Raw genomic sequence first — 25,175 nt, 5'->3', positions numbered from 1 at the left:
TGCCTATTGGTGTATTTTAGAATGGAGAGGCCATCATATGCTATAACAATGTGATGGTCATCAGAAAGTTCTCACCAACATCACCGGAGAAACGAAAATGCAATGCTCATACAAGAGAAGGAAGGAAGGAAGAGGAGCCATCACACGCTGAACAGTGTGACGGCTAAACAATATGTTCTTGGAGTGAAATCGCCGGAAAGAGAACTAAGCAGAGAAAGGAGGGACATTTACAGAAATGCACCAATAACAAGCCAGCATTTCTTAATGCCACATGAAAAGACCAGTGGCAATCGGTGGGTCTGCCAGGGCCCATAGAAAAGGATACAACATGTCTTGCAGACAGCGCAATCGCTGTTGAGGCTCGACCTAAAAAGGAGAAGGTAAGAAAAGAGCGACATATCACAAAAATTAGGATGGCTGCAAGTTCTTAATCTGGTCAGATATTAGTGCATCTAACGACCAGAAGTGACAGGCTGTTGCCCTCACTCTGACTGCTATTGCAAAATTAACATCACTGCTTTTCTCAAGCATCCTTCAACAAAGTGTCTCATGGGACAGAATGTGATTTGTGCATGCAAAGGAGTGTCTTTTCTGCAAGACTGTGGCAAACAATTGTAAAAAAATAAAAAAGAATATATATGTAAACAGGATCACCATGTGGACATCTTAAGGGGAGAATGGTTAGGGCATTATAGGCACTTAAGGTCATCAGGCAAAAGAAGTGTCAGAAAATGATTTTGTGTTAATCTGGTCACTCATCTCCCTTCTTTGCTCTCTCTTTCATGTTATTCGGATCTCAACAGTATTTTTTCCATAGCGCACTTTGGTATAATGTAAGAAGGTTCACCAGCAGATGACTCCAAGGCCAAATACGTTTAGGTGGTATCTCATTCTATCTACTTTCAAGATGGCGCAACATCATATGGCAGCCATCTTGAAAGCATAAGAAACAGACTTTCAACATGGCCGTTCCTTATATTGGCTTTGTCAATGGTAGTAAGAGGTGATCAGCATACAGCGAGAGAGGGGTGGGGAGGACGAGAAGACTCCGGAAAGAGGGCCCCAAGAGGCACAAGAAAGTGCTACGGGACATCACCAACTGTGCCACAACTTAAACATCTATGGGGGACACAAATGGGGTGCTAAAAGTTTCCCTCGAGCTGGAGGTAGAGAAAAAGAAAGTTGAAGAGGGGAAAAAGGTGGAAGAGGGCTAAGACTAGAAAGCAGTATTGAGAGGGAGGGTGAGAAGAGAGGTGGGGTGGGAGAGGCTGGGCAGCAAGAGATAGAAACATGAGCATACTCTACATGCAGATCGAGTCAGATATTACTCCAGTGAAGTACTAAATGAGAAATAACCCACCCTCCCAAAAAAATTACCTGAACAGTGGAAGGATACATCACATCCAATTAAAAGTGAGGGCAAGAAGAAACAATAGTGTAAGGCTGGGACAAATACAGAAATAGTGAGAAAAGCCATACAAGAAAGAGCAGAGAAAGGCCATACAAGAAAGAGCTGAGAACTGAAACATCCAAGTTTGAGCAAGGGACTGTCTCAAAGCCCCCACTATGTATACTGAATCCAATGCGGTCTACAACAGACTGCTTGTTATGTTATATGGATTTGTAAAGCGCGCTTATTACCAGAGGAGTATACAGGGACTTGAGTAGATGAGAAGGCGATCAGACTCCTAGCTGAGTAGCCAGGTCTTCAGTTTCTTGCGGAATTTGAGAAAGGATGGGGCGCTCATGATGTGGTGTGGAAGGCCATTCCAGGATTTGGTGGCGATGTAGGAAAAGGAGAGTCCTTCTGACTTGCTTTTGCGGATAAAAGGGTATTTGTGCACGGTGGAGTGATGCTGAACGCAGTTGCCTGGTGGGTTGGTGGACGTTCAGGCAATGGCTGAGGTAGGCAAGTCTGGCATTGTGAAGGGCTTTGTATGCAGTTTGAATGGGCATCGCTTCTGGATTGGCAGCCAGTGCAGGTCTTTAAGGTGGGGTGTGTTGGGTGCATTGCAGGGTATGTTGAGGATGAGTCTAGTGGTGGCGTTCTGGGTGGTCTGGAGTCTTTGTATACGTTGATTCATGATGCCAGCATTGAGTGTGTTGATGTAGTCCAGTCTGCTGGTTAGGAGGGCCTGGGTGACCATGTGTCTGGTGTTGGTGGTGGGCAATGTAATATTTTGCAGAGCATCCGCCGGATGAAGACGCAGGAGGAGGAGGAGGAGGAGGTGACGGCGTTCACTTTTTTGCCCATCATGAGCCTGTCGTCTACGATGATGCCAATGTTTGTGGCGTGGTCGGTGAGGGTGGACGTGGGTTCCAGGTCTGTTGTCCATAAGGAGGAGTCCCACTGACAGCTCTTATGCCTGAAGATCGTAAATACAGTTTTGTCAGCGTTGAGCTTTAGGCAGTTCAGTTTCATCCAGTTTGCTACGTTGGACATTCAGGTGATGAAGTTGGTCCTGGTGGTGTGGTTGTTGTCTGCGAGGGAAAGGATTAGCTGGGTGTTGTCTACGTAGGACACTTATAAAGTGGGCGAGTGGCACCATGTAGACATTTAAGAGGGTAGGGCTCAGAGATGATCTTGTTTGTGGGCAGTGAGTGTGTTGGCTCAGACTGTGAGCTTTATCTTGTTGCAGCTACATCGAAAGATTTTAGGTAGTTTTGCAGAGGTGTCAATGAAGAAGTGGACGATGGAGTGGTCTGTCCAGGTGAACACAGTGAGATGGTTAAACTTGACCTTGTCGCTAATTAGGAAGATGGGGTTGAGGTTGTGACCTGTAACATGGGTGGGATCCTGAATGTTTTGGGTGAGTCCTAAGATCGAGGCTCTCGAGTAGGGCCATGGAGTTGCAATATTTTCGATCTTGAAGATGGAAGTTGAGGCCGCCAAGTAACATGCATTTGTTCGAGCTGATGGCGACAGGGCTGATGAAGCCTGTGTGGAGATTGGTGAAGGTGGCGTGTGGTCCAGCTGGTCAGTAAACTAGAGTGCCTTTGATGTAGATGTGGTTGCCGGTCTGAAGTAGGAAATATAGGTCTGCCATGAAGGCTGTGTCCTAGTCAGTGGTGCAGGTGATGGAGTCCTTGTGTATGACGTCAAGTCCTCTTTCTGGTTTGTTCGGTCTGTCATGGCAGGTGAGCTTGTAGCCCAGTGAAATGGCTGTGGCGATGGTGGGTGCCGATGTGGGGTTTAGCCAGGTCTCTGTCAGGAAGATGATGTCCGGGGAGTGCGGGTCAATGGTGTTCCAGATCTCGGTGGCGTGTTTGCTGAGTGATCTTGTGTTGCGGTGCATGCATGCCAGATGGGGTGAGGCGTATGGAGAATGCGTGATGGTGCAGGTGAAATAGATGTGAGCGAAAAAGGCCCTACTGTGGAGTGAGGTGAGGTGAGGAAGCAGCTGAAGTGGCAGCATTCGGTGGTCAATGCATGCAGACTGGGGGCAGTGTTCCGTTGTACCAGGCTTAGTGGCGCGGGGCGCGGTCCAGGCATGGATGGACGCCGACGGCCTTGCCTTTGGTGTGCCTTCTGTGACCGGCTGATGCGTGGTCGTCCAACGGCAGGCATTTCGTAGGTACGGGGGGCAGGGGGGAGCGCCAGGTTAAGGTTTAGGGAAGGGTGGGGTGCAGGTAAGGAGCGTTGGAGGTGGGAAAATTTGAAAGGGGGAGTCAGGATACGGGAAATCGCTGGAGTAACTAGCTCAAACAGATAGCAGGCACAAGAAAAAAGGGAAAAAGAGGAACAAAGACAGTGGAAAATGGACACAAACAATGGGGAGTGGAAATATGGTCACAAAAAAGCACAAAAGGAGAGAGAGAGAGAGTGAGAGGAGAAAAATGGTCCCAAAGAGGTTCAAAGAGCAAGTGGAAAGTGGAAAACGGAAAAGGACAGAGAGAAGGGGGGAGGAAGGAGTGGAGAGTAACAGAGAAGAAGGAGCACAAGAATGAGGAAAGGCCTGGAGGCAGCAAGGCCGGGTCCAAAAGGGCTTTAGACTGGTTGGAGGACCCGTCCAGGTAAGTGGGAGCTGGGTCTGAGCATCTGCTCTTTAATTGGTCTGAAGCAAGACTGCAAAATAGGGTGGTGAACCCACATAACTTGTATGGACATGCTTAAGGTTCTCCTGAAACATTAATAGACTGACCCCAAACAGAAGACTTGGCATACGTTATTCCAAAGGACAGACTTTTAAGTAAACCTGAATACTGCATGTGTGTTCCTCAAGCGAGGAGATTAAGGTCACCTCAAACACTGAGATGTTTAGGAAAAAAAGGCAAGAGCAGAAAATGGGCAATCCATGAGATGATAACCAAGAGCCAAAGAATTACACCTGCAGGTTTTCATAGTTCCATTTGGGCTATCTGATGGCAACAATACTCGTTATAAGATAATTTTACCCATGACAACACTGATGATTTCCAGATGGCTGGATCTCATACATATCTTTGAAATTTGTCAGAGCCAGTTGTATAACAGTGTGCGGTGCCTTTAAGATACATATTCAAAATATATATTCAAAGAGAAATGGCAACTTGCCAATAGAACACACAGTGAGAGAGGTACTAAATCCAGCACATATACGAATCATCACACATGACAGATACTGACCACCTTCTGCCAGGTGCTCTATGTGGATGCTTTAAACTGAAGTGAAGTGATTAAACAAGAAGGGAAAACCACACGACAATTTGACAGAAAGGGTGCGAGTGAGGGGAACTGGAAGGTGATCGTACTGGGTGAAGAACTGAAAGTCTTAGAGGAGGGTGCCCTTCCGTTAACTATCACCCACAATCTTGTGAATTCAATCCGTTAAAGTACAGGCTGCAGCGCACAAGGTATTCTCGCCTTAAGAAATAAGAGTTGGACATTAGTGAACCGTAGTTGTTGGCATCACATGCTTCTCCTTCAATATTCTGTTCCCCTTGTGGAAGGCAGAAAGAGGGCCTATGTAGAGCAGGGCTGTGATGGCATTCAAGGTGCAGTAGTGAACCTGCAACAGGATGCTTTCAATATTGATAAAAAAAACACTAACTGATAGCTGAAACCACCAGCACAACCAAGGACAGCCATGATTTTACAAATGGAAAAAAATACACACCAAAATGAATCCCCTACCAGTGATTACAGGCCAAAGTTCCAAATGCACTATGCCAAATATCGACAACAGTGCACCCAACTGATCTCCGCACGAGGAGATTGCAACTAACTCTGACAAACTGGATGCCATTTATGAGGCAACAGATTATTAGAGAATCCCTAGACAGAAAAAAAACAGATTCAGTGGCCTTGAATTTGGGATTGCTCATAGAACACCAAAAGAGGGTAATGGAAAGGAGGACCCAAAATTAACAGTTTCATCAGACTCTACAAACACAGACGAATAAGCTGCAGCGCCTAGGGCAGGACCTAAGAAAGCGGGTCCGAATTCTGGAGGGGAGAGCTGAGGATGCGGCGGGACAGGCATAATGCAGCGATATAAAAGTGGTGAGCGTAACAGAAGAAATGGAAGGCTGAGATATGGTCAAATTTCTAGATACATGTATAACATCCACAAGTCGCAGAACGCACTCAGTCTTGGCATGCATCCCCTCCCAGTGGCCACTCTCAGGCAAATAGTGGCAAAATTACTCAATTTCAAGGACCAGGAGACAATTTTACTGGCAGCTAGGAAAGAGAACCTACTTCTAATATATAATAGCAAAGTTCTGATATTTCGGGACCATACGCTAGCTGTTCAACAATAAACAAGGACCTACATAGCAGTAAAAAATACTTTCCCAGGCCAAAGTGAAAGTCATGCAAGAGCAGCAGATATTTTTTGACAGATTATGCAACAATTTGGGATCATACTAGAAATAAAGACGAATCATTATTTGACAAGCAGCGGAGAAGTCTAAATGGGTGACCATGGACACACTATGTTAATCTGCTGGCCATTGCATGTAAATACAGCTAGTAAGCCCGTATTCAATTTCCTCTTCATTGGATTAATAACATCTTAATAGGAGGAAGCACAGAACATTGAATAAGAAGCATTAATATGTGTAGGGAAAAATGCAGCCAGCTATTCGGTGCAAATAATGCAAGTATGGAATTTTTTAGAGGCAATATCTTAATCTAAAGGTTTAGAAAAAGAAACGAGATCCTAGAATTTAAAGAGAAGAATGTTGCATGCATCCCTCCCTCCCTCAATTGGTATCACTGATGGCTATTTAAAGTTTTCAGATATTTTTGCCTCCCACAATTACATAAATTGATGTTGAACCAGATGGATACAAAATGTATAGGAAAATACCTTGGGTTTCTAGTTCGTAAACGTGGGACCACGGATTGTGGTTCTTCTGGAGTAGTCAGCATCATCACTAAGCCATCTGCAAAGAATCTCATGTACCTTCAAAACACACAAAAATTGACCATAAGTGCATCAAACTTAGATTCTCATTGCTCTTCAATATTAGAAAACACTCAGTATATTGCTTCTAGCACAGAAAATGTTTCAACAATAAAAAAAAAAACCTTTTACACTGAGCTAAAAGATTATAAAAAAAGACACAAAAAATGATAAAGTTACATTTATGTAATACTGTAACTTCTAATTTATATTCTTTCTCCTTTTCATAACTTCTGGGTAAGCTTCCTCTAGTGGCTGACCAGGCAGGTCTTCTCAAAGCTGTTACTATCAACACAGATGTACATTATATGCAGCCACAGGCTAATTCCCCAAGCGGGTGTGTACCCTCACAAGCCTCATCTTTTAAAAGCAACCATATCAGTGTGGTGATTACAGTATGACAGAGGTACTGATGGAAAGTCCTGGCAATACAAGAAATGAAATGAAATGAAAAGGAAGGTTTATATAGCGCAACTGTCACTCCTAACGGAGCCTCCTGGCGCTGCAGATAACTAGACTAACTGTTACTGTACAAACTAAATCAAGGCCAGAGAGCAGGCATCTGTGAGGCCAAAGATCCAGGTCTTAAGGGCTCGTCTGAACGGATCTTCACGTTGAATTACCCTCAGTTCCTTTGGCAGATTATTCCATGCTTTGCTCCCAGTATCGTAGCTGATTTCCCTCCTTTTGATGACAATTTAAACCTACCTATTGCCAAAAGATTAGCAGAGCTTGATCGTAATGTCCTGGTAGTGGTGTAAGGTTTAAATCTGACGGAGAGATAAGCAGGGCCGACTCCCCTTACAGCTCTAAAAGTTGTCAGAAGTAGTTTGAAGAGGATTCTTTTAGGAATTGAGAGCCAATGCAGGGTCTTCAATGCAGCCGAAGCAGATGATTTACGGGGGAGTCCCAAAGCCAATCTAGCAGCTGCATGCTGGACTACCTGAAGCCGTCTCCGGGAAGATTTTTTTGTCCCAACGAGAAGGCTGTTGCAGTAGTCCAGCCGAGACAGTATGAGAGCTACTGTCACTGTTTTCCTTGCTGCTGATGGAATGAGAATGAAGAACTATTTCAGTGTACGGATGTAGCTGAAACAGATCCCCGTTAATTTTAAGACATGGGGCTTAAATGAAAGGGAGGAGTCAAACAGTACCCCCAGATTTTTCGCAACCTCAAACGTTGAGGGGGGGGGGGGGGGGGGGGGCTGCAATATCATCTGGGCACCAATCTTTGGGTTGAAACATATTGTTTTTACCAATGGGAAGAATCTCTGTTTTATCGGTGTTGCAGCAAAGATGGTTGTTAGTCATCCATTTAATGATCGCTGAGAAGCAAGCTTTGAAATTCTCTTCTGCTGTTGATCTATCTTCCAGGGACAGAATGAGTTGGGTATCGTCAGCGTAAGATGTGGTCTCAATTCCAAAGGACGAGATTAATGAGATCAGTGGAGCCATATATATGTTAAACAACAGGGGACTGATAGAGGCCCCCTGTGGGACACCCGTGGAGACAATGCGTTCAGATGACACACAAGAACCCAAGGAGACGACCTGTTTCCTGTTAGACAGGAATGATGTGATCCAGGCCAATGCCAGATTTGTGATGCCACATGATCTTAATCTGGCTACCAAGATGTTATGAGAAATGGTATCAAACGCGGCAGACAAATCCAAAAGAATCAAGACTGCCTTCCTGCCACTGTCCATGATGAATTTTAGGGTGTCAGATATCTCAAGTAAGGCTGACTCTCGAATGTTTTGGACGAAAACCCGACTGTCGAGAATGAAGGATAGATGCAGACTCAGTGAAGCTGACAAGTTGTTGATATACTACTTTCTCAGTGATTTTACCCAAAATAGGTAGGAGAGATATAGGCCTATAGTTGGATAAAATTGAGGACTCTACATTCTGTTTCTTTTTTAACGGTTTTACAATGGCAAATTTCCAGTCCTTGGGAACAATACCCAAAGCGAGAGAGGAGTTCACTATACCATTAATAACTGGACTAACCACATCGATGATATGATGTAAAAAAGTTGGAGGACATACGTCCAATGGTGAACCAGATTTACAGGCTAAGAAGGCCTCTTTCGTTTGGGCTAATGTGGCAGCTTGAAATGATTGCAAAACAGGAGGGTTAGAGCCAAGATCGAATGCTCTTTCGTCAGTGAAATCTTCCGGTATAAAAGTCCTAAAATTCCTTTGAATATTTTTAACTTTGTCACCAAAATAGCATGCAATTTCATTACAAAGTGCCACAGACGAAGGTATGGTGGTGTGCAGGGCCTTAGGATCAGTAAAAGGTTTTACAATTTTGAATATTTCTTTTTGGTTGTTCTTGGCTATAATAATTTGATTGCAAAAGTATTCCCTTTTTGCGATTTTAGTAGCCAGCTTATATTTCTTCCTGAAAGCTTTGAAAGTGTGCAGGTTAGATGTTTCGTATCCCCAGCAGGCAGACTAGGAATGGTGACACCATAATTGTAACTTTACCTTACCCTTAAGTCACTGCTCTCTCCAATTCCCAATAGGTTGGTACTTTCGCAGCAATGTAACAAAAATGTGGCGTTGGGGGCAGAATTAAGCAGCTAATTACTTAAGCTAAGAGATTACTTGAATTCCGGAACTAAGTGTATTTCACTTTGTTATGCACCATGGCATTATACTTGCAGAAAGCATTTGTGGTGCTTCACCTCGTAGTCCTGCATACATCATTGACAAGAGAATGCCCGAAGAATGCAATGGAAATCACCTTCACTCAGGTGAATGGACCAAGGTCATTTAAAGGAAGAGTTGCCCTAAGGAGCAATGAGAGATGCATAAGGTAATCCATGTAGCCCCTCTGTCTTTGGATTTGGGCTTACTGACCTAGGTACTACCACAGTCGACCAGTGGAACACAGATTCTTGGTTTTATCCAGATACAGTTAAAATGTGCACCAAACATTAATGCTAAGTAGCACTTCTTCAACCAACCAAGTGTTATGGTGAGAAACAAGACTATTTAAAGGAAATTCAGTAAGGAAAATGCTACTTACCAGTATGGCATGTAGAGCTACAGATTCATATACTTGTGCATAGATCGCCATCTGGTGTTGGGCTTGAATGTTTGCACTTTGTTTTTGTCTTCGAAGAAGTCTTTGTAGTCACAAGATAGGGGACTCCTCCTTAGGGTGATAGTGCGCATGGGCATCGACTCCATCTCCAAATTATTTTCGCCATGAAGGGTTATGATGGAGTTAGTAAGAAATAGAAAAATATGTCCATGTGTGATGTATCTGAGTAAGATAGTACTGCAACAGATAGAGGTATACGGGGAGGCGTATATGAATATACAGCTTCACATGCCAAGAACAGATGTATACTGGTAAGTAGCATTTTCCGTTCGAGGCATATGAGCTGTAGATCATATACTTGTGCATAGACTATACAGCAGTTACCTCCTCAGCGGTGGCTACCTGTATCTGTTGCAGTGGTCTGAAAAAGTGTTCTTAATACAGCCGGGCCCACACTAGCTTGTTTTGCCTGCACATCTACACAATAGTGTTTTATGAAAGTGTGCAGTGTAGACCAAGTTGCTGCTTTGCAGATGTCATCTAGGGGATTGTTACCTAAGAATGCCATAGAAGCCCCTAGTTTACGTGTGGAATGAGCCTTAGGGGGAATGGTAATGTGTGTTTGGCTTTAAGATAGCATATTTGGATGTTTTGAACAATCCACCTTGCAATCCCCGCTTTTGAAATGGGATTGCCCTTATGAGGTGGAGAGTAAGTCACAAAGAGTTGTTTAGTCTTTCTAAAGGATTTTGTTCTTTCAATATAGTAGAGTATTGCTATTTTAATGTCTAGCGTGTGAAGAGCCCGATCTGCCACGGAGTATGGTAGAGGGAAAAAACTGGGAGTTATACAGACTGGTTGAGGTGTAAGGCAGAAATGACTTTAGGTAAAAAGTGTGGGTTAGTTCTAGGAACCACTTTGTTATGATGTATTTGCAAAAATGGTCCTTGTATGGTTAATGCCTGGAGTTCTTCTAAGAGATGTGATAGCGGTTAGGAAGGCTACTTTCCAAGTGAGGAACTGTAATTCTCATTTGTGCAGAGATTCAAATGGGGGACCCATGAGTCTGGTAAGTACAACATTTAGATTCCACACCGGAGAGGGTGGAACTCTGGGTGGAATTATTCTTTTAAGTCCTTCCATAAATGCTTTTATAGCGGGTACTAGAAACAAAGACAAGTGTTGTCTGTTTTGGAAATAAGCTGCTATTGCAGCGAGATGTAGTCTTATAGATGTATATGCTAGGTTACATCATTTGTAGGTGCAAGAGATAACAGATAATGTTCTGAATAGAAGCATCTAGTGGATTGATTTTGTTATTCGTGCAGTAAATCACAAATCGTTTCCACTTTGCTGCGTAGCATGCTCTGGTGGTAGGACGTCTAGCTTCTTTAATGATGTTTAGGAAGTCTAGCGGGAGACTGAGGTAGCCAAACTCTAAGTCTTCAGGTGCCAGATCGCAAGGTTGCGTTGACTGGGATTTGGATGCCTTATCTCTCCATGTTTCTGAGTAAGAAGCTAAGGTGAGAGGCGTAGCTTTTGATGCGGAACTACTGATAGCTCCAAGAGGGTTGTGAACCATGGTTGTCGGGCCCATGCTGGAGCAACCAGGATCATTGTGAGGGAATGCTGTTTGAGTTTCCGAACCACTAACGGAATGAGCGGGAGAGGCAGAAAAGAGTAAGCAAATCTGCCTGACCAATTCATCCATAGCGCATTGCCTTTGGACAATGGGTGTGGATACCTGGACACGAAGCTTGAGCATTTTGCGTTTTGATGTGTGGCGAACAGATCTATTTCTTGGTGGCCCCACATGTGAAAGAATGAGAGAAGAACTTGAGGATGAAGTTCCCATTCATGAATCTGCTGTCTTTGACGACTGAGCAGATCTGCAATTTGATTGTGTACTCCTAGGAGGTGTTCCGCAAGGAGATATAGGTTTTGCGGAATGGCCCATCTCCATATGCTTTGAGCTAGGTGTGAAAGCTGCAGAGAATGTGTCCCTCTCCGTTTCTGTATGTAGTACATTGCTGTCATGTTGTCTGTATGGACCAGGACAGCTTTGTCTACTAGATGGAGTTGACCGCTAGAAAAATTGTCAACAATTCCAGGTAATTTATGTGGAGTTGTTTTTGCTGAGGGGTCCACATGCCCTGAATAGTAAGGTTTTGAAGATGAGCTCCCCAGCCGGTGAGCAATGAGTCTGTTGTTATCACTATCTGTGGAACTGGGTCAAGGAACGGCCGCCCTTTGGAAAGGTTTTGTGTTCCACCACTGCAGAGAGTGATGTGTGCGGCTGTCCACCAACACCAGATCTGTTAGCTGACCTTGAGCCTGGTTCCAATGAAGTGCCAAACACTCCTGTAAGGGACGCATTTTGAGTCTAGCATAAGGGACAATGAGAATCCAAGAGGCCATCATCCCGATTAGCTGCATGAATACTCAAGCTGGTAATGAGTGTTAAGGCTGAGCTTTTGATATTAGAGCTTGCATGTTGCTTATCCTGACTGGGTTGGGGTAAGTTAGAGCTTTTGAAGTGTCTATTGTGACTCCTAGACATTGTTGTGTGCTGGACGGTTGGAGGTGGGATTTGGCGAGGTTCACCGTGAATCCCAAGTCGTGAAGCAGCTGGATCGTTGTGTGTGTGTGTTGCACACAGCTGCTGTGTGACTTGGCTTTTATGAGCCAGTCGTCCAGATAAGGGAAAACGTGAATGGAATATGCTACTTACCAGTATGCATCTGTTCTTGGCATGTAGATCTGCAGATCTACACACTTTTGCATAGATCGCCATCTGGTGTTGGGCCCGGATGTTTGCAGTTTGTTTTTCCTCTTGGAAAGTCTTTGGAAGTCACGAGGTCGGTGACTCCTCCCTTGGTTCGTATTGCACATGGGTTTCGGCTCCATCCTCAGCTTGTTTTTCGCCAACAGGGAAAGATGGAGCGTAGTAATAATAGTGAAGAAACCCATGTGTGTTGTATCTAAATAAGATAGACTGGAACAGATACAGGTAGCCGGGGAGGCGGGTGGGCGTGTGTAGATCTGCAGCTCTACATGCCAAGAAAACATGCATACTGGTAAGTAGCATATTCCGTTCGAGGCATATGAGCTGCAGATTACACACTTTTGCATAGACTATATAGCAGTTCCCAACCTTAGCGGCGACCACCGGTATCTGTTGCAGTGGTTTGAAAAAGTGTTTTAGTACAGCCTGGCCCACACTAGCTTGTTGCTTGGTTTGCACATCTACACAGTAATGTTTAGTGAAAGTGTGCGGTGTTGACCATGTAGCTGCTTTGCAGATATCATCTAATGGTATGTTCCCTAAAAAAGCCATAGAAGCCCCTATCTTTCGTGTAGAGTGGGCTTTAGGGGGAACAGATAGCGTGCGTTTTGCCTTGTGGTAGCAAATCTGTATGCATTTTACAATCCACCTAGCTATCCGTGATTTAGAGATGGGGTTGCCTTTATGTGGTGGAGAGAAAGAGACAAACAGTTGTTTTGTCTTTCTGAAAGGTTGTGTTCTCTGGATATAGTAAAGTAAGGCCCTTTTAACATCCAGTGTGTGTAGAGCCCTTTCTGCAACAGTTTGAGGTTGCGAGGAAAAAAACGGTAATTCTACAGATTGGTTTAGATGAAAGGGGGAAATGACTTTGGGTAGGAATTTTGGGTTAGTACGGAGGACAACCTTGTTCGGGTGAATTTGGAGAAAAGGTTCTTGTATAGTAAGTGCTTGTATCTCACTGACCCTTCTAAGGGAAGTGATGGCTACAAGGAAAGCTATTTTCCATGTGAGAAACTGCAGTTCACATTTATGCAAGGGTTCGAAAGGCGGTCCCATTAGCCTTGTGAGAACTATATTTAAGTTCCACACAGGTGAGGGTGGTACTCTGGGGGGAATTATTCGTTTGAGGCCTTCCATGAAGGCTTTAATGGCAGGCACTCTGAAAAGTGAAAGGTGCTGCTTGTTTTGTAGGTAAGCGGCAATTGCTGCGAGGTGTAGCCGAATGGATGTATATGCTAGGTTACACCTTTGTAGATGGAGTAAGTAGCATATGATGTGCTGTATAGATACGTCTAGAGGGTTGATTGTGTTGTTATGGCAATAATAAACAAATCTTTTCCACTTTGCAGTGTAGCAGGCTCTAGTGGTAGGGCGTCTAGCTTCTCTGATGACGTTCATACAGTCAGGGGGAAGGTTAAGGTATCCGAATTCTAGGATCTCAGGAGCCAGATCGCAAGGTTGAGCTGAGCTGGGTCCGGGTGTCTGATCTCTCCAAGGTTCTGGGTTAGGAGGCATGGTGAGAGGTGTAACTTTTGGTGTGGCACTACCGAGATTTCCAGCAGCGTGGTGTACCACGGTTGTCTGGCCCATGTTGGAGCTACTAGAATCAGTGTGAGGGAGTGCTGTTGTAGCTTTCGCACCACTAATGGAATTAGTGGGAGAGGTGGAAAGGCGTACGCAAATTTGTCTGACCAGTTCATCCATATCGCATTGCCTTTGGACAATGGGTGTGGGTATCTGGCGGCGAAGCTTGGGCATTTTTTGTTTTCGTGGGTGGCGAAGAGGTCTATGTGTGGATGCCCCCACATCTGAAAGAACGGGTGAAGAACCTGTGGGTGAAGTTCCCACTCGTGGATTTGCTGCGTCTGTCTGCTGAGGAGATCTGCCATGGTGTTTTGGACTCCTGGGACATGTTGGGCTAGGAGAAAGATTTTGTGTGGAATTGCCCATCTCCATATGCTCTGTGCTAGTTGAGAGAGCTGTGGAGAGTGTGTGCCGCCTTGTTTTTGAATGTAGTACATGGCCGTCATGTTGTCTGTGCGAATAAGGACGGCCTTGCCTAAAACCTGTGTCTGAAAGGATTTTAGGGCTAGAGAGATTGCCAGTAACTCCAGATGGTTGATGTGGAGTAACTTTTGTTGCGGCGTCCATGTGCCCTGCACTGTGAGGTGTAGTAGATGAGCTCCCCAGCCGGAGAGCGATGCGTCCGTTGTTAGGATTATTTGTGGAACCGGGTCCAGGAACGGTCGACCTCTGGAAAGATTTGTGGTGTTCCACCACTGCAGAGAGCGATGGGTGCGACCGTCTACCAACACCAGATCTGTCAGTTGCCCCTGGGCCTGGTTCCATTGGCGCGCTAAGCACTCTTGGAGTGGACGCATCTGGAGTCTTGCATGAGGCACTATGAAAATGCAAGAGGCCATCATCCCTATTAGCTGCATAAACACTCTTGCTGGGAGAGAGTGTTGAGGTATGAATCTTTGACGCAAAACCTGAATGCTTGCAATCCTGGCAGGATTGGGGTAGGCTATGGCTTTTGAGGTGTCTATGGTGGCACAGAGGTATTGCTTTGTGTGGGATGGTATTAGGTGGGACTTTTGGTGGTTCACCGTGAAGCCTAGCTGGTGAAGTAGTTGGATTGTAGTGGCGGTGTGATGTACACATTGGTTGTAGGACGCGGCTTTTATTAGCCAGTCGTCCAAATATGGGAAGACGTGAATGTGCTGTCTTCTGAGGTGTGCCGCCACTACCGCTAAGCACTTGGTGAATACCCTTGGTGCTGTTGTGACCCCGAATTGGAGCACCTTGAACTGGTAGTGTTGCCCGTCCACTACAAATCTGAGGTACTTTCTGTGAGCATAGTGTACCGGAATGTGAAAGTATGCGTCTTTCAAGTCCAGTGTGGTGAGAAAGTCGTTCTGGGAGAGAAGCGGAAGTACCTGCTGAAGTGTTACCATGTGAAAATGGTCCGAATGTATGTATGTGTTTAGAGGCCGGAGATCTAAGATAGGTCGTAGAGTCTCGTCTCTTTTTGGTATCAGAAAATATATTTTGTTGACTGGCGGGGACTTGTTCTATCGCCTGATTTTGTAGGAGGGAGATTATCTCCTGTTTTAGTAACGTGGAATGTTCTTGTGACATTGGGCGTTGCCTGGGTGGAATGTTTGGGTGGGTAGATGTCAATTCTAGGCAGTACCCTGAACGAATAATTTGGGTCACCCATCTGTCTGAGGTGATGGTCTCCCAGACGGGAAGGAAATTTTGTAGCCTGCCCCCGACCGGAGTGGGATGGTCTGGAGGGAGCAGGGGGAAGTCATTGGGAAGGCGGTGTGGCAGAGCGGGCGGTATTTGTTTTGCCTCTGCCTTTATTGTTATTGCCTCTATATCCGCCTCTTTGATAACCCCTTGTGAAGGTGGATTGAGCAGGGGATTTGTAGGACGTGGACGCGCTATCTGAGGAGTAGCCTCTGGCCGTGCCACAAAAGGAAGAGCGGCGAAAGGAGCACCTAGGAGGGTGTGACTGCAAGGCTCCCATAGATTTCGCCGTGTCTGTATCCTTCTTCATCTTCTCGAGGGCCTCATCTACCTTTGGACCGAATAGATGTTCTTGATCAAATGGATGATTTAATATGGAGGCCTGTACCTCAGGTTTAAACACTGAAACTCTCAGCCAAGCATGGCGACGGAGGAGGACACTAGTGTTAATGCCCTGGAGGCTGTGTCTGCTGCGTCTAAGGCACAGCATATAGAGGTGTTAGTTATGGTCTTACCCTCTTGAATTAATTCATTGGCCCTATTTTTGTATTTTTCTGGGAGATGGTGCATGATGGTTTCTAGTTCATCATAAAGCGCTCTGTCGTATTTGGCCAATAGCGCTTGAGTGTTGGCGATACGCCATATATTGGCTGCCTGTGACGCCGTGCGCTTTCCTGACGCGTCTAGTAGCTTTGACTCTTTGTCAGGGGGTGGTGCTTCGCCTGACGCTTGGGAGTTTGACCTTTTGCGTGCAGTGGAGACCACTAGGGAATCCAGTGGCGCTGGCCCTTTGACATAGGCAGGATCTGTGGGGGCAGCTTTATACTTTTTTTCTATGCGTGGGTTAATGACCCTAGCCCTGACTGGCTCATGTTTTATTACCCCCTTGAGCATAGGTAGTATGGAAGAAGACCTATGTGTGGTATCAAAGGTGTCGAGGAGGAAATCTTCCTCTACTGGGTCAGTGTGTAGCTCTACCCCGTGATAATGTGCCGCCCTCAGAAGTAGGTGGTGAAAACCTAATGAGTCCTCTGGTGGAGATGGCCTGGATGGATAAAGGTCATCTTGTGGGACATCTGGAATGTCTGGATTATTATAATTGTCCCATGGGTCTGGGGATCCTGTAGGGGTGGGGTCTTGTGGCACATCCCCTGGATCGTAGTATGGGTCCCCCTGATCATCATGGTCTGGAGATGGGGTCGGAGAGCGATGAGTCAGGGGTGGAGAAGGCGAAGGTGGAGAGGGTAGTGGAGGTGGGGAAGGCACTCTGAAAGGGGAGGTAGCACAGTCTTTCCTCTTTGGAGGTGGAGGCAGAGCCGGTTTGTCCAAATGTCTCTTTTTAGAAGAAAGTGCCAAATGTCCAGTCTTTGGTAAGTGTCTTTTGCAAGGGATCCGGTGTAAACAGTTCCCGAGACAATGTTTGTTTTGTCGGCGCCGAAGGTTTCGGGGCCGATGACTTTTTAGGCTTGTCCGTGCCGTGCTTTTTTGGAACCTCCAGTTTTTTGGTCGGCGCAGAGGTAGGCTTTGGCGCGGAAGTGTCGGTGCCGAGGGCCTTATGGTGTTTGGTCAGTACCGAAAGGCTGGGTTTCGACACCGAGGGCTTTGGTGCGGAGCTCGGTGTCGAGGTGGAGGCTGGTTTCTTTTTCGGTGCCGAAGTGTGTTTATCGGCACCGCTGGCAGGCTTATTAGGCTTCTTCACCGGGCCCGAAGGTGGGGTGTTCGAAGCAGTGTCTTTGGTCTTGCCTTGGCCCGGAGGCGAAGGCGTGACCGAAGCCTTTTTAGGTGTCGGCGCGGGTGTGGGAGGGGGTATAGTACTCACGACCCTCTGCGCCGGGGTGATGTTCTCCACATCCGAGTCGTCGGCTTCGGAAGCACTGACGAGGTCCTCTTCGGTGTGCTGCTGTCCCGGAGCTTCGACGTCGTCCCCAAAGATGTCGACTGGAACGGAGGTCGAGGAGTGCGCCATGTTTCGTCTGGCCCTTCGATCTCGAATAGTCTTTTTCGATCTGAAAGACTTGCAGGCGGGACAGTCTCAAGCCTCCTGTTCAGGGGAGAGGCAGAGGTTGCACACCTCATGAAGATCGGTGTGGGGGAATTTGGACCCACATCGAGGGCACTTCTTGAATGGAGTTCTTTCCATCAGCCGGGACCGGAGCTTGGATAGGCCCGAAGGCCGCCGTCGACGACTGGAATCGAAGATGTCGAAGAGAAGGTGATTGAGGAGATCAGGATCTGAACAATACCGCAAAGAGCGAGGATTCCGCTTCGATCGTCGAACTGGAAATGTTCGGAACCGGAGCACGAAGTATTAGATCCGAGCCAGATGGCGGAAAAAAACAATCTGAGGATGGAGCCGAAGCCCATGCGCAATACGAACCAAGGGAGGAGTAACCGACCTCGTGACTTCCAAAGACTTTCCAAGAGGAAAAACAAACTGCAAACATCCGGGCCCAACACCAGATGGCGATCAATGCAAAAGTGTGTAATCTGCAGCTCATATGCCTCGAACATGTTGTCTTCGTAAGTGATCCGCCACAACTGCGAGGCACTTGGTGAAGACTCTGGGTGCTGTTCACTTCGAACGGGAGGACTTTGAATTGGTAGTGTTTTTTTTTTTTTTATAAACCTTTTTATTTGCATTTTAACCAACATTGACACCACAAACAAGTCACCGGTGACAGCACTGTGAACCTCTGCTCATCCAAATCCAGTCTCCTCCCACCACACATGAGTCTACTATGCTCTTTTAGTCCCCAGCAGCTCCCTACAGGTCTAGGGCCCCTGGGCCGCCCACCGGCAACTTGGAAGAAAGCCTTCGGTAGACGGACTCTCAGTGCACCAATCCAGTCCCAGGCCTCCATCTAGGCCATGATACCTTCTCCACTTCCCCCATACTCTACGAAATTTCCGGGGACAGCCTCTTGCTTTATAGGTGATCCTCTCCGCCGCCATATACATATCCATCCCCCTCCTCCAGTCCCCCAATTGGGGAGGTAGTGGCGCTCCCCAAACACGCGCCACGTCTCTTTTCGCCACCACCAGGGCTAGCATCGCAAAGATCTGGTGCGGGCGGCCCAGATCCACATCAATAGTTATCCAAATAAGATGAATTTGGGTTCTACAGAGAGCTTTGCCTCAAGCACCTTACTCAATTCTCCTAGTATTTGTGTCCAATACATATGGATAGTGGGGCAGTCCCAGATAATATGATAGAAGGTCCCCTGCGGGTGTCCACCGAAGTCAACAGGGGTCACTGGCTCGACCCATATGGTGTAGCCCAGCCCTGTCATAGTATACCCTGTGCAATATCTTATACTGAATGAGTCCTAGGCGGGATTTAATCGCGACTTCTCTGTGATGCATCAGGGCTGCTTCCCAATCTAGTGTGTCCATCTCGCCCAGGTCCTGCTCTCAGGCTACTCTCAGTTTACCTAGTCTGTCTGGAGTGTTGTTATTCAGGGTTTTGTATGTCAGGGATACTAGCCTATTGGGTACCCGTTCTTACAACAGGCGACCCTCCAGTGGAGCATATTCGGGCGAGGAGAGTGTCGCCTCCGCCCTCCAGGCATGGCGCAGCTGCACATATTTGAAGAGCTGAATGGGGCGTAGTCCATACTCTGCCGCCAGGGTCCCATAGGGTTTAAGCTTCCCTTTCGCCACCAGGTCACCTAACGTAGAGATCCCGATATAATCCCAGCCGTCAAAACCCCTGAGTTTGTGGAGTTCCTTCAGCCATGGGCAATTCCATATCGGTGTCTGCTTTGTTGGTTTACGTGTCCACCCCATCTTCCTCGTTGTCTTTTCCCAGACCTCTATGGTGATCTGCGTGGCCGAGAGTAACCTCCATTTTCCAGGGTCCCCACACAAATAATGTAGGCTGGTGCGGCACGCCATAGTGTCCCTTTCCAGTCTATATGTCGGGTGATCCGCTGGCGCGTGGAGCCACTCCTTTATCGGCGCCAGATGTTCAGCCCAATAATATGCCTCCACATCTGGCAAGGAAATCCCTCCATTATACCGATTTCTTTGGAGCGTGTCCAGGGCTATTCTCGGTTGTTTTCCCACCCACAGTAGAGAGCGCATTTCCGCATTGATCACTTTAAACGTCTGTCTGGGGAGGGGGAAATATTCATTCTGTAGGGCATATAGGAAGCGCGGCAATGTTATCATCTTCAACATTGCGGCTCGGCCTAATATCGTGAGGGGAAGGGTCTTCCATCTAAGGGCATCGTCCGCAAAATTCCCAATCACTCGCAGGATGTTTTTTTGATAGGACAGGTGTCTGTCTGTAGTCAGGTAGATCCCCAGGTACGTGAACCCCGTCTGGGTGACCTGAAGGACGCCAGGCAGGGGGGGCAACTCCTCCTCCAGTCGTGGGCTATATAGGATCGGTTTATGCCAATGTGTCGTGTACCCCGAAAAGGAGCCATACCGACCCAGGAGCCTGAACAGTGCGGGGACTGTGGTGGCCGGTTGCGCTACATATAACAGAATATCATCCGTGTATAACGATATTTTTTTCTTCCTGTGTGTCGGTCTGCGATATCTGAAAGACTCGAATCTCCTCAGCCAGCCGGACCTCACAGGCCACTATTTCAATAGTGAGGGCAAATAGCAGTGGAGACAGGGGGCATCCCTGCCGGGTCCCCCTCCTAATAGGAAAGTCTTCTGATAGGATCCCGTTTACCTTAACCCGGGCTCTGGGGTCGGCATATAAAAGCCCCACCCATTTCCTAAAGTTAGGGCCAACGCCGAATTTGGTCAAAGCCGCCTCCAGAAAGGGCCAATGCACCGCATCAAACGCTTTTTCAGCGTCAAGAGAGAGGAACATATGTGGGTCTTCCCGCCTCTTCATCTCCATAAGCCAGTTATAAGTCTGCAGTAAATTTTGCCTAGTCGCCCTATCTGGCAGAAATCCCGTCTGGTCCTGGTGTACCAGGCTGGAAATCACCTGGGGCAGGCGAAAGGCCAAGATCGTCGCTAGTAGCTTAGCCTCCACATTCAGGAGGGAGATTGGTCTATGAATCGCAGTCCTCGGGGGGCCTGCCTTGTTTATATATAGGTACTATCGTGGGCAGTAGCAGGTCAAGGGGGAGGGTACCCTCCTGGGCTGCGTCCCTAAAGAGCGCTAAGAGATGGGACGTCAACAAATCAACACCCCTTTTGAAGAATTCAGCTGGGAGTCCATTGGGCCCCAGGGATTTCCCTGGTCGTAGTCTATTTATTGCCTCTCTAATTTCAGTGGCCGATATGTCAGCTTCGAGGGCATCCCTGTCTTCGTCCGTTAAGATCGGGGTTTGAATAGTAAGTAAGCCATGATCTCTTCTGATTCGCCTAATTCCCAGGCTTTATAAAATTCCCGAAAGTAGGAAGCAAACGTCTGGACGATCTGGGCGTCCCCCCCGCCGTAGCTGTCCCTGTCCATCGACCACACCGTCTATCCACCTGGCGTCCTGTTCCTTACGGCTTAACCATGCCATCAGCTTTCCGGACTGGTCCTCAACATCATAGAGCCTGTGTAGGGTTGCCAGTGCCTGTGCTTTCGCTTAGTCCGTGGCCAAGGCTTTATATTGCTGCTGAGTATTAATCAGGCGCCAAAGCACCTGTGGGTCCCTTCCAGGCACATACCGCCGCTCTAAGTCTAATATTTGAATTTCCAGGGTATGAAGTTCCTTGTGCGTCTTCCGCTTCCCCCAGGATATCCGGTTTTGGGCCCGGTCACGGAGCACTGTTTTGTATGCCTCCCACACGATAACACCCGATTGTACTGAGCCTACATTTTCTGCAAAATATACTTTCGTGTCAGCCCCAAGGCCCTGCATTATCCAACTATTCTGCAAGTCCCATGCCGTCAGTCTCCAACCCCTATTACTGGCTCGGGGCTTCCCACCCAGTCGAACCAGAAGGGGGGGAATGGTCCGAGATTCCCCTTGCTAAATACTCTGCTTCATCATCAGCCCCTAGTGCCGTGTCGGGGGAGGAAGATATAGTCCAGTCTGGAGTGTAGGAATAGCTTCTGATATCCGGGTACAGCTGCCGCCACACGTCTGTCAGGCCCAGTATAGTCATTACCCTAGTCAAGGGCGTAGTCGTGGAACTGTCGGCGCGGGTCCCTGATCGGTCCATGGGGGTGGACATAACGTCTTTAAAGTCACCACCTATGATGTGGTGCGTGTCTGGTGTGTCGAGTGGGATATCGGCCAGACCAGAAAGGGTCCTAGCCTGGAGTTTCGGGGGAGCGTAAATCGAGACTAACGTAACCCTCCGTCGCCCCCATGTTCCTGATACACCTACATAAGTCCCCTGGGGGTCCATCCATGTCCGAGTCACCGTAAAGGGTGGAGACTTTTTTAATCAAAATAGCTACCCCCAGGAGCCCGTCGTGTAGCCCGCATGCTCCAATACTTTATAGGCTCCTCGGGCAAGAAACCCACATTTCCTGCCTTTAAGGTGGGTCTCCTGGAGGAGGACTATATCCGGGTGTAGTCTTTTAATATATGCCGTCACCAGTCCTCTTAATTTTCTCCCCTAGGCCATTCACATTCCACGTGAGCACCTTGTAGGGGCCAGTCACTAGTCCACCCTCGGGTGTCCCATATTCAGTCAGGGAGGCCATGGAGTGGTGTATATCAAATTTGTCTCTAGTGGGGGGCCGGTGAGATACGCGCCCGCCAGTGCGGTCCTGCGAACCGTGTGCCAAACAAACATGTAAGAAAAAACCCTGAAACAAAACCTTCCCATCCCTAAAACAAGTACAACCCCCTCCACCCCTCCTCCCACCCCACCTCCCCCTCCCTCATGACTCATCCCCAGCAAGGTGCCGGGAATGGACATTAGGGAAGGTGGAGGCCTGTCGCCCTCCTGTGTCCCAGCTTATGCCACAAGTTCAAACTCCTGCAGCTGTCCGAAACCATCAAGACTCAGTCAAGAAAATATGAAATTAAAGACGGAGATCAGAAACCAGAGGGACCACAATGAACACAGCCACAAGGTTATCTCCGGTCCTCCGCCAATGTCAATGTGGAAAGAAGAGAAAGGGAAGATGAGCAATAAAGCAATAAAGGACGAAAAGAAGTGGGAGTGCGTGTCCAGCTTGCCTGCTCCGGCACAGTAGTCCAAACCACGGTCAGTCCCACAGACCCCTGTTCAGGAGTTAGAGTCAGGGGGTTCATTCTGGGATGTCCCGTCCTCCGCCAACGTAGTTTGTTCCAACGCCATTATTTCGGCCACCAAGGGGTGCAGTGAGGGGCCCATTACCCCCTCTTCCCCGGAGGAAGTGTCTGCTGTCAGTTTCAGCTGCAGTTTCAATGTCCTTATCCATCCGAGGCCGTCCGAGGGCACTGCGCGCGCGGGCACTCGCCGGGAGCCGCGAGTCAAGTGATCTGCCAGTGCGTCGTCTACAGCATCCTGTGCCTCTCGGGGCATACGGGGTGGTCTCTATGACGCGACCCCCTCGCAACTGCTGGGGGTCTAAGCGAGCGGTGCGAGTCCAAGGGCCTGTTGCCAGCTCCATCCATCTCCGGGCTCTCGCCATCTTGAAGATGGGGAGCCCTACCCAATCAGGACTAAGCTACTGCCCCCCTCCCACAGGAGAGTGGCAGGATAGGGGATGTACCCACCCCAGGGATGGGACCCACTGGTCCCTGCCCTTTACCTACCTGTAACGCCCCTAAATGTAGTATTTCGGGGCACCCTGAACCTTCCTTCCTCAGATCCAGAATCCGAAACAAGAAAGAAGATAAAAAAACAAGAAGACCTGCCGTGCAGCTGCTAACAAGAGGAAGACACAAACTGATTTGGCCCCAGCCCTGCAGGCCTGTCGACCCTCGAACCTGCTCCTGCTAAACCCTGGCGTCTCTAGTGGTCAGCAACCTCAAAAACCCCGGAGGACCTGCCTGCCTTGTGACTCTAAAGAAACTGGGACTCCCACGAACAGTGGACCTGCTCAACAACAAGCAACAACCCCTGGCACCAGCCAGGAACTGCGAACCCTGCACACACTGCACCCGCCAAGCCTGGCCTGTGCCTGAGTGGACAATCACCAAGAGGACGTCACCCTGGCGACTGTGACCCAGAATCCAGCACCCAAGGACCCACCTAGACGCTGCTGACGACGCCTGCAGCCTCAGAACCAGGGACACCTCCAACCGCGACCAGCAGAGGGTAAGATTTCCCGACGCCAAAAGGCATCCCTGCACCCGGCGCCCTGCGGCCCCCTGTGCCCAACTCCTGGGTGCCTACCTATCCTCCAACTACCCAACTTACCTCTCGAAGTGGTGGTCGCACCTGAAGAATCTCCATCCCCGAGCTTGCAGCCTTTGTTCGTCACTGAGCTTCTCCATTGAAATCCATTGAGCGCCCGACGGCTTAAAAGCACCCTGCATCCAGCCGCCCGAGTGCCCCTGGAAGTGCAACATCTATCCTAATCTACTTCCCCACTGAGTAAGTGACCAGGAGCCCAGCTCCCACAGCCGTGTGGCCTGCTAGCCAGCAGCCACCAACCAAGAGCCCCCTGCCTCCCATAGGATAACATTGGGCCTAACTCTCTCTGCACCCGGCTGCCCCTGTGCCGCTGAGGGTGTAACAACTGTACCTACCTGACCCTGGGAGACCCCTGAGTCTATGCCCAGAACCTTAACTCTGCCAGTCGAGTACTTACCCAAAAGCCGTTAACTCACTTTTCTTCCATAGGGTAACATTGACTGGTTTCACTTGGAAATTCATCTGTGTGTGGAGTTTCTAAACTTTAAAATATTCACTAAATATCAGCCGATCAACGAAAACTAATTTACTCATCTGCTATCAGGAGAGATCCCAGTGCTGGATGTTGGTGCCCAGCACCGACCCTGAAAAGTAATTACAACCGTACTTACCTATAACTTGATTTTCCTCCATAGGATAACATTGCCTGGTTTTTGCCAGAAATTCTTCTAAGTGTCGATTTTTTAAACTTACAAATATTTTCTAAAAATCGCCTGTATAACAAAAATGTATTCTTTCATCTGTTTACAGGAGATGGCCCAGTGCTGGATCCAAGATCCAACACGGAGTAAGAAAAAGTAACGATAACCCTACTTACCTGCTAAGTGAATTGGTGATTCTATATGAAAACGTTTCAAAGTGTCAACTTTTAAAATACAATAATATTCCTTAAAAATCCTAACTGTAACCAAAAAGTTTTTACTCAACTGTTTACAGGAGATGTCCCAGGACTGAATCTAGGATCCAGTCCTGTGGTTAGAAAAGTAACCCAAAAAGTAATCAATTGCATTTAACTAGAAATTCCCATTGAGCTCAATATATAATTGTGTTTGAAATTGTTTTGCCCATTGCAACAACTGTATCTATTGCATTCAAAAGTCTATTGCCTATTAAAAAGTATTTATCTAAAGCATCTCAAAAGTATATTTTGATACCAATTGTTGGTTCTAAAATAAAACCATATATTTTTATATACAAACCATTGGCCTAGAGTTCAGTTCTGGAGTGTGTGATACCATTTGCTGACTGTGTACAACAAATGCTTTACACTGTCCTCTGATACTGCCTTACTGCTCGACCAAGCTACCACTTTAGAGAGTAAGGTTATATCTAACTTTATCCTCTGCCAAACCTCTGGGGACTGTGGACTCTGTGCACACTGTACCTATTTGGGAACAGTACATACTGAGCCACTTTCTTACACCGATGG

The 25,175-nt window shown here is 47.5% G+C and overlaps 1 protein-coding gene across 1 annotated transcript in view; it reads right to left on the bottom strand.

Moving 5' to 3' along the window:
• FBXO9 (F-box protein 9) overlaps positions 1 to 25,175 on the bottom strand; it is a 518,999-nt gene that overhangs the window by 182,386 nt on the left and 311,438 nt on the right. The window contains exon 10 of the mRNA XM_085610843.1: positions 6,294 to 6,389. Within this exon, the coding sequence (XP_085466969.1) occupies positions 6,294 to 6,389 (96 nt within the window). The remainder of the gene's footprint in view (positions 1 to 6,293; positions 6,390 to 25,175) is intronic.

Source organism: Triturus cristatus, chromosome 6, assembly GCF_964204655.1.
Source record: "Triturus cristatus chromosome 6, aTriCri1.1, whole genome shotgun sequence".
Lineage (NCBI taxonomy): Eukaryota > Metazoa > Chordata > Amphibia > Caudata > Salamandridae > Triturus > Triturus cristatus.
The sequence above is the reverse complement of the archived record's forward strand: the minus strand, read 5'-3'. Positions and strand labels throughout refer to the sequence as shown.